Source organism: Gorilla gorilla, chromosome 6, assembly GCF_029281585.2.
Source record: "Gorilla gorilla gorilla isolate KB3781 chromosome 6, NHGRI_mGorGor1-v2.1_pri, whole genome shotgun sequence".
Lineage (NCBI taxonomy): Eukaryota > Metazoa > Chordata > Mammalia > Primates > Hominidae > Gorilla > Gorilla gorilla.
In genome coordinates, this window is record NC_073230.2 from 109,740,039 (window position 1) to 109,756,618 (window position 16,580).

Genomic DNA, 16,580 nt, shown 5'->3' on the forward strand with positions numbered 1-16,580 from the left:
CTCTGATGGGTGGTGCCAGCCTCAGCACTTCATAGGGCAGTGGCAGCAGGATTGGTCCTTATTTGTCATGTGCCAGCAGCAGCGGCAGTGCTGCAAGTTGCATGCTCATCAGCTATGGCTGAGTGTTGATGGGCACAGATGTGCTGGCCTTTGTTGGGGCACTTGCAACAGCAGTGTTGGCAGGGCACCACTATGTGGAGATGCACGGGGCCTTGCCAGTGTCCGTGCATGCATTTGCATGGGCAAAAATGTTAGCATAGGGATGTGGCACTGGCAGGCATGTGACTGTGTGTCCTGTGTTCATGCATTAAAGTAGATGGCAGCTGCTGCTGGGGTTGGGGGCAGATCAGTTGGTCTACTTTTGTAGTTTTGCACCAGTGGCAATATTGGCATAGGGGTGGGGTGCAGGTGGGTGTGGGGCTGACAGTCTCCAGTTTCCATGCTAGCCAATGCTCCAACAGCAATGGCAGCACTGTTGGGGGAGTGTTGGAGGGTTGGGGTTCACTCACACTGGCAGCTGTGTCACAGCATGGTGCACACGCATCTGGCAGGGAAGGGAAGGCAAGGTCTACCCAAGCTTACATGCCTCAGCAAAGCAATGTAGGGGGGTGGTTGTGGACAAGTGAGTGCCAGCAAAGCAACTCAGGGGAGACTGTGGTAGGAGAAGGGCATAGGTGGACAGGTGCATGTCTGCAGGGACACTCTATTGGGGCACCCTACTGGAGCTGTTTACTGGTCAAGTACAGTCTGTCAGTGCAGGAGCTATGATGCATGCCACCAGGAGGCTACCACAACCTAGACTTCTGAGGCTGCACTGCAATCAGGCCTAGCTGGGGTCACAGGAGAGGCCAGCAGACCAAAGGTGCTCTGGTCGGACTGGCCCAGCCTCATGAGCAAGATCACCCTGCAATGTTCAGGTCCAACAGTTTTCTTAGGCCTTAAGTTTCCTAAGGGTGCAAGGCAGCCATGGGGGATGGGTGTCCCTAGTAGTGCTCCACTCCAGATGCTCCCACACCAAACTCTCTGGGTTCCACAATGGCTGGAGTTCTGCCCATACTACTTCTCTAAGCAGCTCTCTCTGCCAGCTCAGTTGTCCATGGGGTTCATGTAGTCTCCTGCTGGCAGGATTCCAGGGGCCCCTAGGGAGAATGTGTTGCTCCTTGCCTGCTCAACCCACCCCTTCTCCAGGAGTCATTGAGGGCTAGAAATAACTCCCTTTGCAGGGTTCCCTGCTTCCTGCCCCTTTGACCCAGTACCTGTGTCTTCCCTCTCTCCGTTTTCAATGGATCTTCCCTCTGAAGATCTGCTAGGAGTATGCCAGTCTTCCCAATGTCCCCATCTCTCATGGGGATGCTGTACATGTATAACAACAATTTGTTTCCAACATACCATAAATTGTGCACTTCAGGTGCCTAATGAATGAAAAGACTTATAGGTGGGCCGAGGACATAATTATAATATACAACATTTTTCTACAGTAAAAACCATTCTGCATTCCAAAATAAACCTTTGGGACACATTCCGCATTTGAAATCAGTCTTGTAGCAGTTCAAATCATGACCCTATAATTGTTATAACTTCATTAGTACTGATCCATCACAACACAGACTATGGAGGCTATATTAGTCTGTTGTTCGGAATGAGATTTGCCAGGGAATTTCTTTGTGTTTCCATTGTAAAATGTAATCAAAAACAAAGCTGGAGTTTCTTTTTTGTTGATTTGGGCAAGGTGTTCTGTGTCGTGATACTTTTAAGGATAAAGCCATTTGAAGTGAACCATGTATTGTACCAGATCATTGGAGAGTTTTTAAGTGTCAGCAGGTTAGAAAAAAAATATTAGAGGACTGACCTGGCTTTTAAGAGTTTTTTTTAATTTTTCATTTTTATAGAGATGGGGCCTCACTGTGTTGCCCAGGCTGACCTGGAACTCCTGTCCTCAAGTGATCCTCCTGCCTCAGCCTCCCAAAGTTCTGGGATTACAAGCATGAGCCACCGTATGGCTGGGCTGACCTGGCTTTATAGTTCTTAAAACACAAAATAGTGTCAAATGTTTTTCAGTTGACTTGGGGATAGACCTTGCTAATACAAAATGAAATAAGCTTAAATATTCATTGTTTAAATACCATTTACATGTTCACTTTTAGTTTTATGAATGAAGATATTTCAAGCATACCAAAGTATGAGCATTTTCTTTTGCTTTTTTATTAATGTGGATGCATTCTTAAATTGGACTTACCAAGAACAAAAACAATTGTGATATTTTTATCATTACATTTTAAAATTTTTATACTGAAACTTCGGAGTGAAGTTAGAGAGGCAATAAACCAAGACTCTAAGAAGAAAAAATTTTGCCTGCTAAATTATCTAGATATTTTGGACAACAGTGGCTTTTCTTCAGTTTAATAATCTTAGTAAATGTTTTATGTAGAAGCCTTATACCTATGAGGTTTATTAACCTTCAATAATTTTAAACTCCTTCTTAACTATCCTAATAGATTGCTTTTCCCTTTTAAATTTAGAGTGGTATATCTCTGGTTTTAAAAAAAATGGATTGAATTTAGGTTAGATTATTGTGTCCCTTTTACCCATATATATTTTTCCTTTCATTACGCTGAATTTGGTGTGACTTCCTGCTTTGTATGAAGAACATCTAATTTGTATGAGTTAGGTAATCAAAGAAACTAATAGTGTATACGCTCTTATTAGACTGTATTAGCCATCGGTACATTATTAAAAATTTTGATACACTTGAGATTGTTTTCAACTTTGGGTTCATAGTTCATATTTTCAGATAATAAAATTTCAGGTACCTACTATGATGCCTGGCATGTACTGAGAACTCATTTTCTCTTCTCAATGGGAGGAAATATCATAACTATAGGAACAACTCTAACATTTAGTTTGAGACCAAGGCTAGCAATGAAAAATGAAACTCAATAATAATATCCCATCTGTACAATAGTAGGGGAAAGGAAATAATAAAGAAGCTATTTTCAATAGAGCTAGAGAATATTATAAACCATTTACATTTATCTCTGTCATTTTCTCTGAAATAGCAATTATTCTCTTTAGTTTTAAATCTTCTAATGATCTGCAAATGTTTAATATATTTTGTCTTTCTTATTATTCCATTTCTTATACAAAACATGCAATACCACAAAGATTTTGAAGAAACAGCACAGATATTAAAGCATGATTAAAAAGATTGTCTATACTCTCTAATATTATGAATAAAATATTGAAGGGATAGAAATTGTCATGTAAGTAAAAATTTTCAGCTATGGAAAAACTAACAAACCAGGGCATTTTCAATGAGCTTTATGGCTTTCCTATTTAAAATAGGCAAATTGGGAATTATTAGGGGAAGGAGAATTTTACTGCCTCATAGTTTATAGACTGTCTAGTCTAGATCAAATGCATGCAGTGATTTTGTGTAGTACTCTGGCCACCTGAAAATGAGATGGGCCTCTAGATCATCAGAAATCAAAGGCACAATTTCTACCTAAAAAGGGAATGGAGGCTGTTCTGGCAGGCTAGATTAGATATGTCTGTCACCTGTTTTGTGTCTGTGGCTCTTAGCAGAATCAATCAACTTTCTTGTGATTTATTTCTTCATTTTTGAGGTGAGCCAAGCAGAAACTATTTTTGAAAAAGGAACTTAACAACACAACCCTATAATACTTTCCTGTCTATTCCTCAACTTATCCACCATCCAATAAATTAACATAAGGCACATTTGCGGTTACTCATTAAAATATCTTAAAGCATATGGGTAGATTTCCTTCTCTTCTAATTCCTCACAGACTGCTTTGCTTAACTACTTTCCTACTTATTTGATGAAGATAAGGTCTGAAGTCAGTTGTCTACTGATGATGTAAGATTCCTGAATAATTCCACAACTAGAAAATAATATCAAAAGGAGATTATTCATAGTTTTATTTCTTATGGAGTATAGCTAATTTGTAAACTATAAGTAAATAGTAAAATAATTTGGTTGTCTGGTTACCAAAAGAAATCCCAAATTATAAGATGCACTTAGCAAATATTTTACAGGGAAGCATAAAATTTAGACCTAGAGGAGATGTTATTTGGTCCTACACCCATTGTTTTGGACTGAATGTTTGTCCAAAACTCATATATTGAAATCTTAACCCCCATGGTGATTACATTAGGAGGTGGGGCTATTTGACAGGTAATTAAATTATGAGGCTGAGACCCCAATGAATGGGATTGGTACCCTTATAAAAAGAAACATTATTTTCCTCTTGGCCATGTGTGGATATAATGAGAAGATGGCCATTTGCAAGCCGGGAAGAGTGCCCTTACCAGGCACCGGATCTGTTGGTTTAATCTTGGATTTTCTGACTCCAAAAATGTGAGAAATACAGATTAGTTGCTGAAGCCACCTAATCTATGATATTGTTATAGCAGCTTTAAGTAACTAAGCCACCTTCCTTTTATAGATGAGAAAAAATGAGATCCAGAAATGATTTGTGCAAGACCACTTAATGAATAAGTGTTGGGGTGGTAACAAAAACTTGTTTTCCTGATTGAAAACCTAGTGTTCTTTCTACTACAGCATTTGTGATTTATTTATTTAGCATATGTTTCATGGCCTTGTATGTTAAAAAGACATTGCTTTAGACATGGAAGAAGATATAAGAGGGGAGAAGATATAAAATGAATAGGAAACACTCTCTCCTGGGGAGCTTGTAACATAATAGAAAATATAAAACAGGTCCACAAATTACAGTTTGGCCTGTTATAATGCGCAAAGTACTAAAGAGAAATGAGCAAGATGTGGAAGTTCAGAGCAGAGAGAAGACTTCTGGCTCAAAGATCATAGGAAGGCCAACTACAGAATAATTTTAAGCCTGAAGGTTGGATAGAAATTCCATGGATAATAGCAAAGGGAAGGCATTCTTATCCATAAAGTTTAATTAGCTGCAAACAACAAAGGGAAAGTTGGAGAAGCTGGCCAGAAAAATACAAGAACAGGATAATTCTGCATGTCCAAGAGGGAGAAATTATGGGTAATTTCTTCAGAGTGTCACTTTCAAGATGAAGCCAGTTGCATTCCCATTCTTTGGGCACTCTGCTTCTATAGCCATTTCCTGGAAGAAACATTTTGATTGACTAAGTAAGGGCAGAGTAGCTCAGCACAAAGACCCACTACATGTACTGAATGATATAGCTACTCAATAAAAAACAAGAAAAAGAAAGAAAGAAGAAAGGAAGAAAGAACAGAGAAAGAAAGAAGAAAGAAAGAAAGAAAGAAAGAAAGAAAGAAAGAAAGAAAGAAAGAAAGAAAGAAAGGAAGGAAGGAAGGAAGGAAGGAAGGAAGATCTTCTACCAAAAGAACATGGTACAAGATAAAGAGCAAAGTTGAATGCAAAAAGTAAAGCACAAACTAAAATTAAATATTCACCACAGTATTTTGTTGAGTGTGATTGAAAAACAAACAAAAATAAATAAGATGATTAGAACATTAGAGTAGCTTGCTTTGACTGAAGCACAGGATGAGTAGATGACATCAAAATGAGCCAAACCCTGGTGGTTATCCCCACCTTTCCCCTCTCTACTTAACCCCTACTATCCCAATTAGTGAACTGCTTTCTCCAGTTTACACTGATAAAAGTTTATAAGGTACGCTTTCATTCCAGAAGCAGTTGACTCAAGGGGAGGGGAAGGTTGAGCTGATGGTCATGTCTGAGTGAGAGATGACACTACTTTACTAGATGGGACTACTAGCAACCAGACACTTGGCACAAACATTATAGACCCTAGCATGTTTCTCCCTCAAATTTTGAAAGAGTGGCATTTGCTACAATGCTAGAGCTAACAAATTGCCTTAAGGAATATACCAAGGAGATTATGTCTCTCCAATCCAAGCAGCATCTTCTTCCTTTGTTTCCTCAGTCTACGTATTCAAGTAATAGAAATGACAAAACAGTCAATTTCTACTGAGGGCATTCCTGAAAATGATGGAAACCTTAGAAATGCAGCCCAGTTTTGAACGTTGGGACTTGGTGTTTTCTCCTCAAATAGACCATAGGTGTTGCTCCCCAGTGCTTCCCTCACTCCCCACCCCACCATTGTTCTAAGCCCAGTACCATACTCTTTGTGTGAGCTTCACTTGCCTCGTTTGCAATAGGAAGAGTTTGAACTGAGCTCTATTCCAAAAGTTCTTCTTAAGTTATATTTTGATGTTAAGTTCAAAAGCTTGATTGGGGTCATGTTGAGAAAAGACTTGACTGCTTTGTACTAAGAAGTTTGGTCTTCAGACTATAGAGGATGAAAATTAGGTACATGTTTTTTGGAACTGTAGGTTTCAAATCCTTTCCAGCTCTCTCATTTACTGAAAGTGTTCACTTCAGAAGGCATTTAATACTTGTCTACAGTCTTATTTTTAAAAATACAGGAAATAAAATTTTTTTCACATAACTAAATAAGTCAATAGTTATTCAAATATAATAGCAAGTAAGAGCTACTGATTTTTTTGAAGGAAAAAGTACAAATGGCTAAAGCATGCAACGAGACATTAATGTTGCCAGTGCTCTGCTCAACAAAACGATTGATGTGTGCATCCTATGAACTACCAAATCTAGGAATCATTAACAAATGATAGAGCAGAAACTCTACAAACACTAAAAATAAAATAAAAAATTTATAAGTATGGAAAATAAGATAGCAAATTATTTATTTTAATAATAGATAACATTTATTGTACACTTTTTAGAACTCTGTATTTTTTAGCTTGCTTTAAAAGGTTAACTTTTAAACCTGAAATCAGATCATTTTGAGACTCAGACTCTACTTTTTGAGGACATCATTGCCCAATGTCTGTTGTTTAATTCCTCTCTAATTGAAATTTCTAATTGAGGATAAATATGCCTTTATACGTATGTATGTGTATGTGTATACATTTTATACATACACACATACACACATATGCATATGTATCACACATACGTACATACATATACATATGTATCACACATACACAAAACACGTGTATATACACATATACTGTACATATACAAGCATGTGTTATACACACATACTGTGCATATACACACATGTATTATACACATTTATATATGTGTATATATGTGTATATATACATACACAAAAATATATGTGTATATATACATATGCATATAACAGATATGTGTGTGTATATATATATGTGTGTGTTTTAGGATCATGTACAGTTGTTCAACTATATTAGTTTTAAAAGAATGCTCAATCAAAATAGTTTTTTTAATGAGTGTTTACTTTTTCTCATATAACAAGAAATCTTAAGATATGTAGTTACTGACATTGTTTTTAGCTGTTTAGTAAAGCCATTAGGAATGCAGGCTGTTTCTAGCCTCTACTCCAGTATCCTGAGCATGGTGAATTTTTCCTTGTGCTTGTCACTTCACTTCATGGTCAGAATATGGCTGCTACATCTCAGATATTATGTCCATTTCCTTCTGGGCTAAGTGTCAAAGGCCAGAACATAGCTGCTAGAAGCTGCAAGGGCAGTTATGAAAGTGGAGAATGATTGAATGACTTTCCAGACCACTGTGATCCATGTCCTGAGGCTCAGCAGGTTTCTGCCCAAAACTGAATCAGAGCTCTTTTAAAAGGAAAGAATAATGGAAGGAATATTGGGTAGGCAACTAGCAGAATTTGCTGTAAGAATACTGGATTAATAAAATTGCCTGACTTGAAAGATGCTTATGATAAATTGTAAAGGATAATAAAGCATTTGGGAACTAGGAGGAAAGAGAAATCCTTCCAAAACAAAGGGGATTCTATGTGAAATTTTGTTATAATTTATGACAACTCATTTAATTAGTGAAGGAAATTTTATATTGATTCTTAAAAGTTTCGACAGGTTCTTCTATGAAAAAAAAGATACAGTCATTGAAATGAATAAATAGACTTTTTTGTTGTTTTCTGAGGTAGATAACTTTCAAGAAATGTAATTCAGTATATCTGTAGTAAATAAAAAAAATGGTTTAAACTGATAATATATTTTTAGGGATAAGAATCATCCTGAACTACAAAATGTGAATTTATCCACATTAGGTGAGTGATTCTGGCTTACCTTAATAAGGAGACTACATCTGTTGTTCTATAGTTGGCATTTTCTTAGGATGCCAGAAAGGATCTCATCACTTGGTATGTCCCACGTATTAGATTGAAAAAAAAGGAGAAGGAAGAGGGGGTGCAGTGGCCAAAGGACCTGTAGCCTTAGAATCCGGCAGAAATGACAGCTGAGAGCAGTCACAGGCATGATGCTTACTCGGTAGGTGTGATAAATTAGCAAGGGTAAGCAAGTATTGCTAACTGGAAAAAAAGAAGAAGAAAAAAAAGAGAATTTCAGGATTTCTAAACTATTAGCTATTTTAGTGTGGTGTCAGCAAGTCCAAGACACATGGAAGCACAGGGCATTTGGAGATGTAAATAATAGGTAATTGTTGCAATTGCGTAATGGCAGTTTCAAATGACTTTTATTTCTGACTGTTCTGCTTCTTTGGCTGAGAAAATGGATTTGAATTTGGAAAATTATATGTTCAGCCATTCCGGATGTAATATTTATGTACATCCAACAAAAAATGTTTTTCTTTTATGTCATTTGATTTCCACTATCATATTATATTGGGTGGAAAAATAGATTAAGAGACCATTTGCTCAAATATGAAAGAAACATCATCTGGAGGGTAAGAATTTTGACAGTTAATTCAGTTGAAAATGATATCTTGCAGTTAAAAATGGCATCTTATTGAGACTATACCTGCAGATTAGGAGGCAACTGAAATGATGGATTTTGAAAACTTTAGAAATGTTACAATATGTAAGTCTATTAGCTACAGTTTATGTCAAAGCTGTTTGTTTTGCACCTGTGCACACCTACATAATGCTAGTTTGTATGATCATGGTAGTGCAAATAGATTCATGAATTCTAATTCTGAGATTCAGAAGGATTTGAAGGAATATAATTTTATGATTATTGCAGATTTCCAGTTTCTTCTATCTTTAATTGTTTATCTTGGCTCAATTTCCCTAGTATATTTGATTGAAATAATAAGAGTTTCAGGAATTCTTACTTACATTTTTACTGGTATTTTGATTTATAATTAATTATTTCCAGTATGGAAATAGGAAAGATTTTAAGATAAATCTTTATAAGTTAACAAGTTATCTTTAAATATCAAATAAGTATTTGATAGATCTACATTATTGGCTTTTTAACTATATCCCAGTTTATTTTTTATTAGATTATAAGGTCAAACAGTCGCAAAATTGTTTGAATTGAAAAAAGGAAAAAAAAAAACCCTACATTCTTTCAAACCTTGTCTCTTGCTAAAAACATTTGTACATATACTACAAAATAAAGAAATTACTTTTATTTATTGCATAAAAGGAGCAAAATCATTAATATGTGTGTAGGTTTTTCTTCTTTAACTTTTTATACCATCCTACTTAACTAAATCTAGAGCAACTTTCAATAACTTAAAAATCTTTTCAGACTTCTAAGACATTATGCTAAGTAAAATAAGCCAGTCACAAAAGGGCAAATATTATATATTCTACTTATATGCGGTACCTAGAGTAGTCAAATTTATAGACAGAAAAGTGGTTTCCAGGATTTGGGGTAGGATGGAATGGGAAGGAACGAATAAATGAGTAAATAGTCTTTTTAGCCATGCAATGAGATGTACTATAATATTTCAGTATGATTCAAGAGTAACATATCTTTTACCATGATATAGGCTTCATTCTAAATGGAGGATAAATTTAGGAATACATGCAAAGCATTGAACATAGACTTGGCAGGCAATTATTTTCCCAGTAAATGTTATCTCTGTTATCATTGTGGCAGTAAATGTTTGAGAAGATCAAAAGAACACTTTGAAATAATGCATCTTTTTAATGGGTTCCTGAGTATATTGATGACAGAATCAAATTACATGCTTAAAATATTTTCCAACATCCCTTACCAAGAAACTTTTTTTATTTTTAGGAGGAATTGTTGATAAAGACCTTCGTCACTACCTCAACTTACGATTTCAAAAGGGTTCTGTGGACCATGAGCTTCAGCAAATCATTCGTGACAACCTCTACCTCCGCACGGTGCCATGTGAGTACAATGGGCAGTATTAATATTTTTATGTTGAGAGATAAATGTTTAGCTATATATTCATTGATTAAAAGAAAGTGAAATTGCACTTATTTTTTATAGTGGGCTTTTGGAACAGAAAACTTATTTGAGATGTGGCAATTTTAAGTGCAAATGCTTATAACTGCAGTAGTATGGTTTATGATGAAGTTGTAGCCAGAAGAGACTTGTGATTTTCAAGCTATAAAATCTAACTTACATTTCTGAGGTTAATATTGAGGAATATTGATTCTAGTCCAGACTGTTGGTGATTCCGAATGAATTATGATGGAGATAGAACTCCACACTGGGAGACAGGAGAATGCAAATTTAATTTATTAGTTGAAACAGCTATTCTGTGAGTAGAATCTTCACAGTGATTCCCAACCTCATCTCTTGTTTGCAACAGGAGAGTCTCACAAGTAAAAAGAAAAGTGCACATTGGAAAGTAAAGCTGAGTGTTCTGCAAGTCTTAGAAAGCAATGATGCTTAGAAAGCATGTTGGGGTAAATTTCTTATATGTAACCTATAGATATCCATAAACAATCGTTTCTGATTATCCTTCCAAGGAGAGGAATTGGTAAAATGATACAATTTTTAGTGTCTGTTACAGCTCACCTGAAAATCCTCTATTAACTTTAAGACAAATCAAGGACTTTTAAACTCAGGTTCTAGATCTTAGATTGATATCAAAAATCCATTTACTTCAAGGCAGATTCCATGCACTTCAGACACTTTCCACTCTCTAGAAATTCTGGGCTGTGGATGTTGTGCGAGTTTCTTTTCTTTTAGTTCCGTTCTAAATAAATTCAAAGCTATGGGTCCTGAAAGGATAACATTAAATAAAGAAAAAGTTGGCTGGTATAAGTGAAAGAAATAAGCAAAACAAAAAAAAATTATTATCTAGGGTTGAACCACCAGAGCTATGTAACTATAATTACCTGGAATAGATACTGGATAATTATGCTGAAATAATGAAAACACACAGAGATGTCAAGATGGAAAGGTTATCACCCAGCCCTATTCACCTACCCACCTTTTAGGAGAGGTGGACTTTTGCCATTGTTAGCACTAAATATTCATCAAAACGACAATGCCAGGACACCATTATCAAATCTTCCTAAATGAGAATACTTGATGATTGGCATTTTGTCAGTCAAAATGATACTTCTGTCAGTGTGTGTTAGTTAAGTGAATAGGCTTTTGGACCCATGGTTTAACTCTGGAAGTTGAGAAAAGTGCATTCTTAAACTTGTAAGTTTGACATTACAGTGATGGACAAAGGAAGATGGATTAAAGTAAGTGACTGAACTATTTATAAGGTAACGGGTGGACGCATTTTCAAAGCTATGATGTTGTCAGTGCAGCAGTGTGAATTTATCTTTTGTGACATGAAAGAAAGGAGATCTGAAATACTGAATAAAGAATCCAGGCTGTTTATTATGTTTAAAAGCTGAGAAAAATATATAAGAAGCTGACATTCAGGAATACATGTAGTCCTTGCTAAGGCGATGACATAAATAAGAAAGTCTTAATTAAATATGAAGATAATAGGAGTAAATTTTGCATTAGTTAATTAACTTCTTAAATAGAGCATCTCCTTTTAGACTACCAAAGAAGACTATGAAGGAAAAGTAAATATAAGGGTAAAACAGCTAGACTTATATGAGTAAACATAAAGAGCTTCAAGATGTAATTTCAGTACAAGGTCATAAATTTAATTAGAAATCCTTGGATAGCTCCTATAAAGGAGATGGTTAGAAACTCAATTTGAATATCACGATGAAACAATTATTCTTTGAATTTTCAGCCATCTCTCCTAGTAGCCAATTCCAATAACATTATTGACTAATGATGTTTTTAACTTGGTAAAAAAGTGAACAAAAATACAGAGATTCTAACGTATATTATAAAAATTGCTTTATACTTGTTAATTGACCTGGATGATCCACCATCTTGACTCAGTATATCTTTTTCTTTTTTTTTTCTCTTGAGATGGAGTTTTGCTCTTGTTACCCAGGCTGGAGTGCAATGGTGCGATCTCAGCTCACTGCAACCTCTGCCTCCCAGGTTCAAGCAATTCTCCTGCCTCAGCCTCCTGAATAGCTGGGATTACAGGCATATGCCACCATGCCCGGCTAATTTTGTATTTTTAGTAGAGATGGGGTTTATCCATGTTGGTCAGGCTGGTCTCAAGCTCCCGACCTCAGGTGATCCACCTGCCTTGGCCTCCAGAAGTGTTGGGATTACAGGTGTGAGCCACCACGCCCGGCCCAACTCAGTATACCTTTAAAAAAATTTTTTTCTTCCTGTATCTTTTTTGAATTTCTAATTGATACATAATAATTTACATATTTATGGGGTACATATTTATTTTGTTACATGCATAGAATGTGTAATGATCAAGTCAAGGTATTTGAGGTATCCATCACTTTGAATATTTATCATTTCTATGTGTTGGGAACAATTCTATTTATTTCATTTAGCTTCTTTGAAATATACAATACATTGTTGTCTACTGTAGTCAGTCTACTCTTCTGTCAAACAAGAGAACTTCTATCTTTTATCTAACTGTATATTTGTACCCATTAATCTACCTCTCTTCATTTCCCATTCCTCACTCTCCTAACCCTCTGTTATCTATCATCCTTCTATCTCCATGGAATCAACTTTTTTAGCTCCAACATATGAGTAAGAACATGTTATTTTTGTCTTTCTGGTCCTGGCTTGTTTCGTTTAACATAGTGATCTCCACTTCTGTCCATGTTGCTGCAAATGACAGGATTTTATTTTTTTTTTATGGTTGAAGAGTATTTCATCATCTATATATACCACATTTTATGTATCCATTTGTCCCTTGATGGACACTTCAGTTGAGTCCTTGTCTTTGCTATTGTAAGTAGTGCTGCAATCAACATATGAGTACAGGAATCTCTTTGATATGCTGATCTCCTATATTTATTCCTTTGGAACAATACCCAGTAGTGGGATTACTGAACCATATGGTAATTCTATTTCAGTTTTTTGAGAAATCTTCATGTGTTTTCCCTAGTGGCTGCACTAATTTACATTCCTACCAACAGTGTGTAAGAGTGCCCTTTTCCTTGCATCCTCACCAGCATTTGTTATTTTTGCTCTTTTTAATAATAGACATTCTAACTGGAGTAAGATGATATCTCATTGTGGTTTTGATTTGCACTTATTTGGGGATTAGGGATGTTGAACATTTTTTCATATACCTTTTGGCCATTTGCATGTCTTCTTTTGAGAAATGTCTGTTCATGTCATTTGCCCACTTTTTAATGGGATTATTTGATTTCTTAGTTGGGTTATTTGTTCACTCAGTATATCCTTTAATGAAGTTTTCAAATATGTTCAGAAAGGATGCAGTAGAAGTGTGTCCATGATGTGAAAAATCCTGCCATTGTTAGAAACTTAAATAAGTATCCAGCATATCTGTTGGTATTGAGTATGGAATCACATTTGTTACACATTTTCCTGGGTCAAAAAAATTCTTATTGGTTTTCATGAACCCAGCAGCGTAGAAGGAAAACAGACTACTAAAGACTATATCATTGCTCTTATACATGCATGCATTAATGATACATTCCCTTCTTGTTTAGTCTAGCATTGGCATCAGGAATAGGTCCTTGATAACTCCATTGAAACAAAATTGTAGTGACTTATAACTATATAAGGGTAAATAAATTTTTTTCACAAAACAAGACCTAACTGAGTAATTCTGCTTACAACCACTACATTACTCTACCACCAACTACATCTGGAAGGAAAGGAGGCACATCTTGGAGCTGGAATTTATTGGTGCCTAGTAAGAGAGAGTTCTAGAGATAGGGCTCCAAAGACCTCCCCCCCACCACCTGCGACACACACACATATACATATACTCAGTCAATCTAGTTGTGGACAAGTTGGTTCTTGCACTCTCCTTGGTAGGAAGCCTGTTTCCAGCTGCTGGCTGATTTCTGAGCTAAGCAGGGGAGGAAGGTGTTTAGTCTAGGTCTCCACTGACCCTTAACTACAAATAATACAAAAAGCCCATCAATCTGTTCCATGCCCCATAAACAAGGCCTGACTGTATTTAGCCTTGTATTTTGTCTCCCTAGAACCTTATCTCAGAGCCCGCCTAATTCTGAAAAAAAAAAAAACAAGCAAACAACACACACACACACACACACACACACACACACACACACTTTTCAATAAAAGCCACATCCCTTAGAATAGAAGGAGATGGTCACAGAAATAGAATTGTTGGGCATACATTGAGTTCTGTAATGAAACTACTATATATTGAGTTCTGTAACAAAACTTACATCTTAAGAGACAATTGTGCAGTTTCTCAATGGAAATGTTTGGAGATTTTTTTTTCTCATTGAAGCCTGTAAATGTTGAGTTTATTTTACAGTTTTGGGGAAATTTTCAAGTTCTAATTTTATCTCCCAGATATACTTTTCATAATTATTTCACTGTCCTACTATCGTACTATTCTTTGGTAGCTAACTGATAATAAACTTATTTTATAGCTACTAAAAAAGAAGAATTGTTGGGCACATAGTGAGTGAGAGCATGAGTATGCATGCATGTGTATGCTCATGTGTATGCAAATACACAGGCTGAGATTGATTCTTCATTATTTCCACAGTAAGTTCCTAAGGAAAAGATCCTTAGGAACTTGAGCCCAGAAGTTTGAGACCAGCCTGGGAAACCCCATCTCTACAAGACCCCTTAACAAAACACTATCTCTACAAAAAAAAAATTAAAAATTGACCGGGCATGGTGGCATGCACCTGTAGTAGTCCCAGCTACTTGTGAGGATCACTTGAGCTCGGGAAGTCGAGGCTGCAGTGAGCCATGATTGCACCACTGCATGTCAGCCTGGGTGACAGAGTGAGACTCTGTCTAAAAAAGAAAAAAAGAAGAAGAAGAAGAAGAAGAAAGAAGACTGTGAATGAATCTTTCTACGATTAGATTTCAGGCTATATAAGATTTTTAAGATTTGTATGTAATTGAACTTCAGGAGAAGGGAGAAAATGACAATGAGACAAAACCGTTGTCATCTAGAATGTGATAAAGACTAACCATGAAAAACATATATAGATAAAAGTCTTGAAAGAGTTTAGAACATCCATCACATGGGATTTCAATTACCCTCATAGTACACAAAAGGCAATTCCAGAAGCAATAAGTTAGCAGCATTTATTTAGAGATGATTAGACAGGATTGTTTCATCACAGCATGTTAAATGTGCAAAGTTAAGGCAGCATGCATTGTCTCTTGGGTAATATGGATTCAAAAATATATGAAAGAAATTAATAGAATTAATACGGAAGAATATTGGATTAATTTGCAAATGTTTAAAGAGCAAAAATGGAGTTTATTTTGGTTTTAATATGTTGCTGAGCATAATGATTGCATATATTTGACTCGAGTCTAATCAACCACAATTAAACTGACATGCTTCTTAAATATGAGGAAAAAATAATCATGGCTGTTTATTGGTAAAGTTCTAGTCCTTTCTAGCTTTGATATTTATTAGAGACACAAATTAATTTTTGAAGCAAGTATAAGAACAGATATAAATTTTTGATACTATTTTCCATTATACCAAAGAATGTGGAGAAGGACTTCAATGACCAATTTTAAAAGTTTCGAAATGAAAAGGAAGGTGGTTAAAATTAAACTTCTCTCCCAAGACTGTTCTTTGTCATTTGGTGAGACAGTTTTATTGGGAAATATTTAAAATTTATTTGAAGCCAGAACAAATACCAGTGTATACCAAGTAAAAGACAAAAATCAACAAAACCAAACTCTAATTCTATTTTATAAAAAGTGAATAAAGTGGCCGGGCATGGTGGCTCACGCCTGTAATCCCAACACTTTGGGAGGCCGAGGCAGGAGGATCACGAGGTCAAGAGATCGAGACCATCCTGGCCAACATGGTGAAACCCCATTTCTACTAAAAATACAAAAATTAGATGAGCGTGGTGGTGTGCACCTGCAGTCCCAGCTACTTGGGAGGCTGAGGCAGGAGAATTGCTTGAACCCGGGAGGCGGAGGTTGCAGTGAGCTGAGATCATGCTACTATGCTCCAGACTGGAAACAGAGCAAGATTCCATCTCAAAAAACAGTGAATAAGGTGAACATAGATTTGGGATATGAAAGAAATTAGTTTTGTGGAAGACCTGATTGAATTACACTGAGTTACGCTAAATTACACTGATTGTAACTCACAATAGTGTTTCTACATATTTAAGCCCTTTAAGTTAGTAAAACTAAGACACACTAAAAAGAAGCATTATCAAGGGTAAAACTGTAAAGTTTCTAATATATCTTTAACATTTTTGATATTTATGCCAAATTTGTTTCACAGAAAAGCAGGCTCTTTAAAAATTATGAGAAACCGTCT

The 16,580-nt window shown here is 35.9% G+C and overlaps 1 protein-coding gene across 12 annotated transcripts in view; it reads left to right on the forward strand.

Moving 5' to 3' along the window:
• Window positions 1–16,580, forward strand: part of MAGI2 (membrane associated guanylate kinase, WW and PDZ domain containing 2) — a 1,444,461-nt gene that overhangs the window by 432,734 nt on the left and 995,147 nt on the right. For all 12 annotated transcript variants that reach the window (XM_055347909.2, XM_031012777.3, XM_063708679.1 and 9 more), the window contains exon 2: window positions 10,019–10,135. In XM_055347909.2, the coding sequence (XP_055203884.1) occupies window positions 10,019–10,135 (117 nt within the window). The remainder of the gene's footprint in view (window positions 1–10,018; window positions 10,136–16,580) is intronic.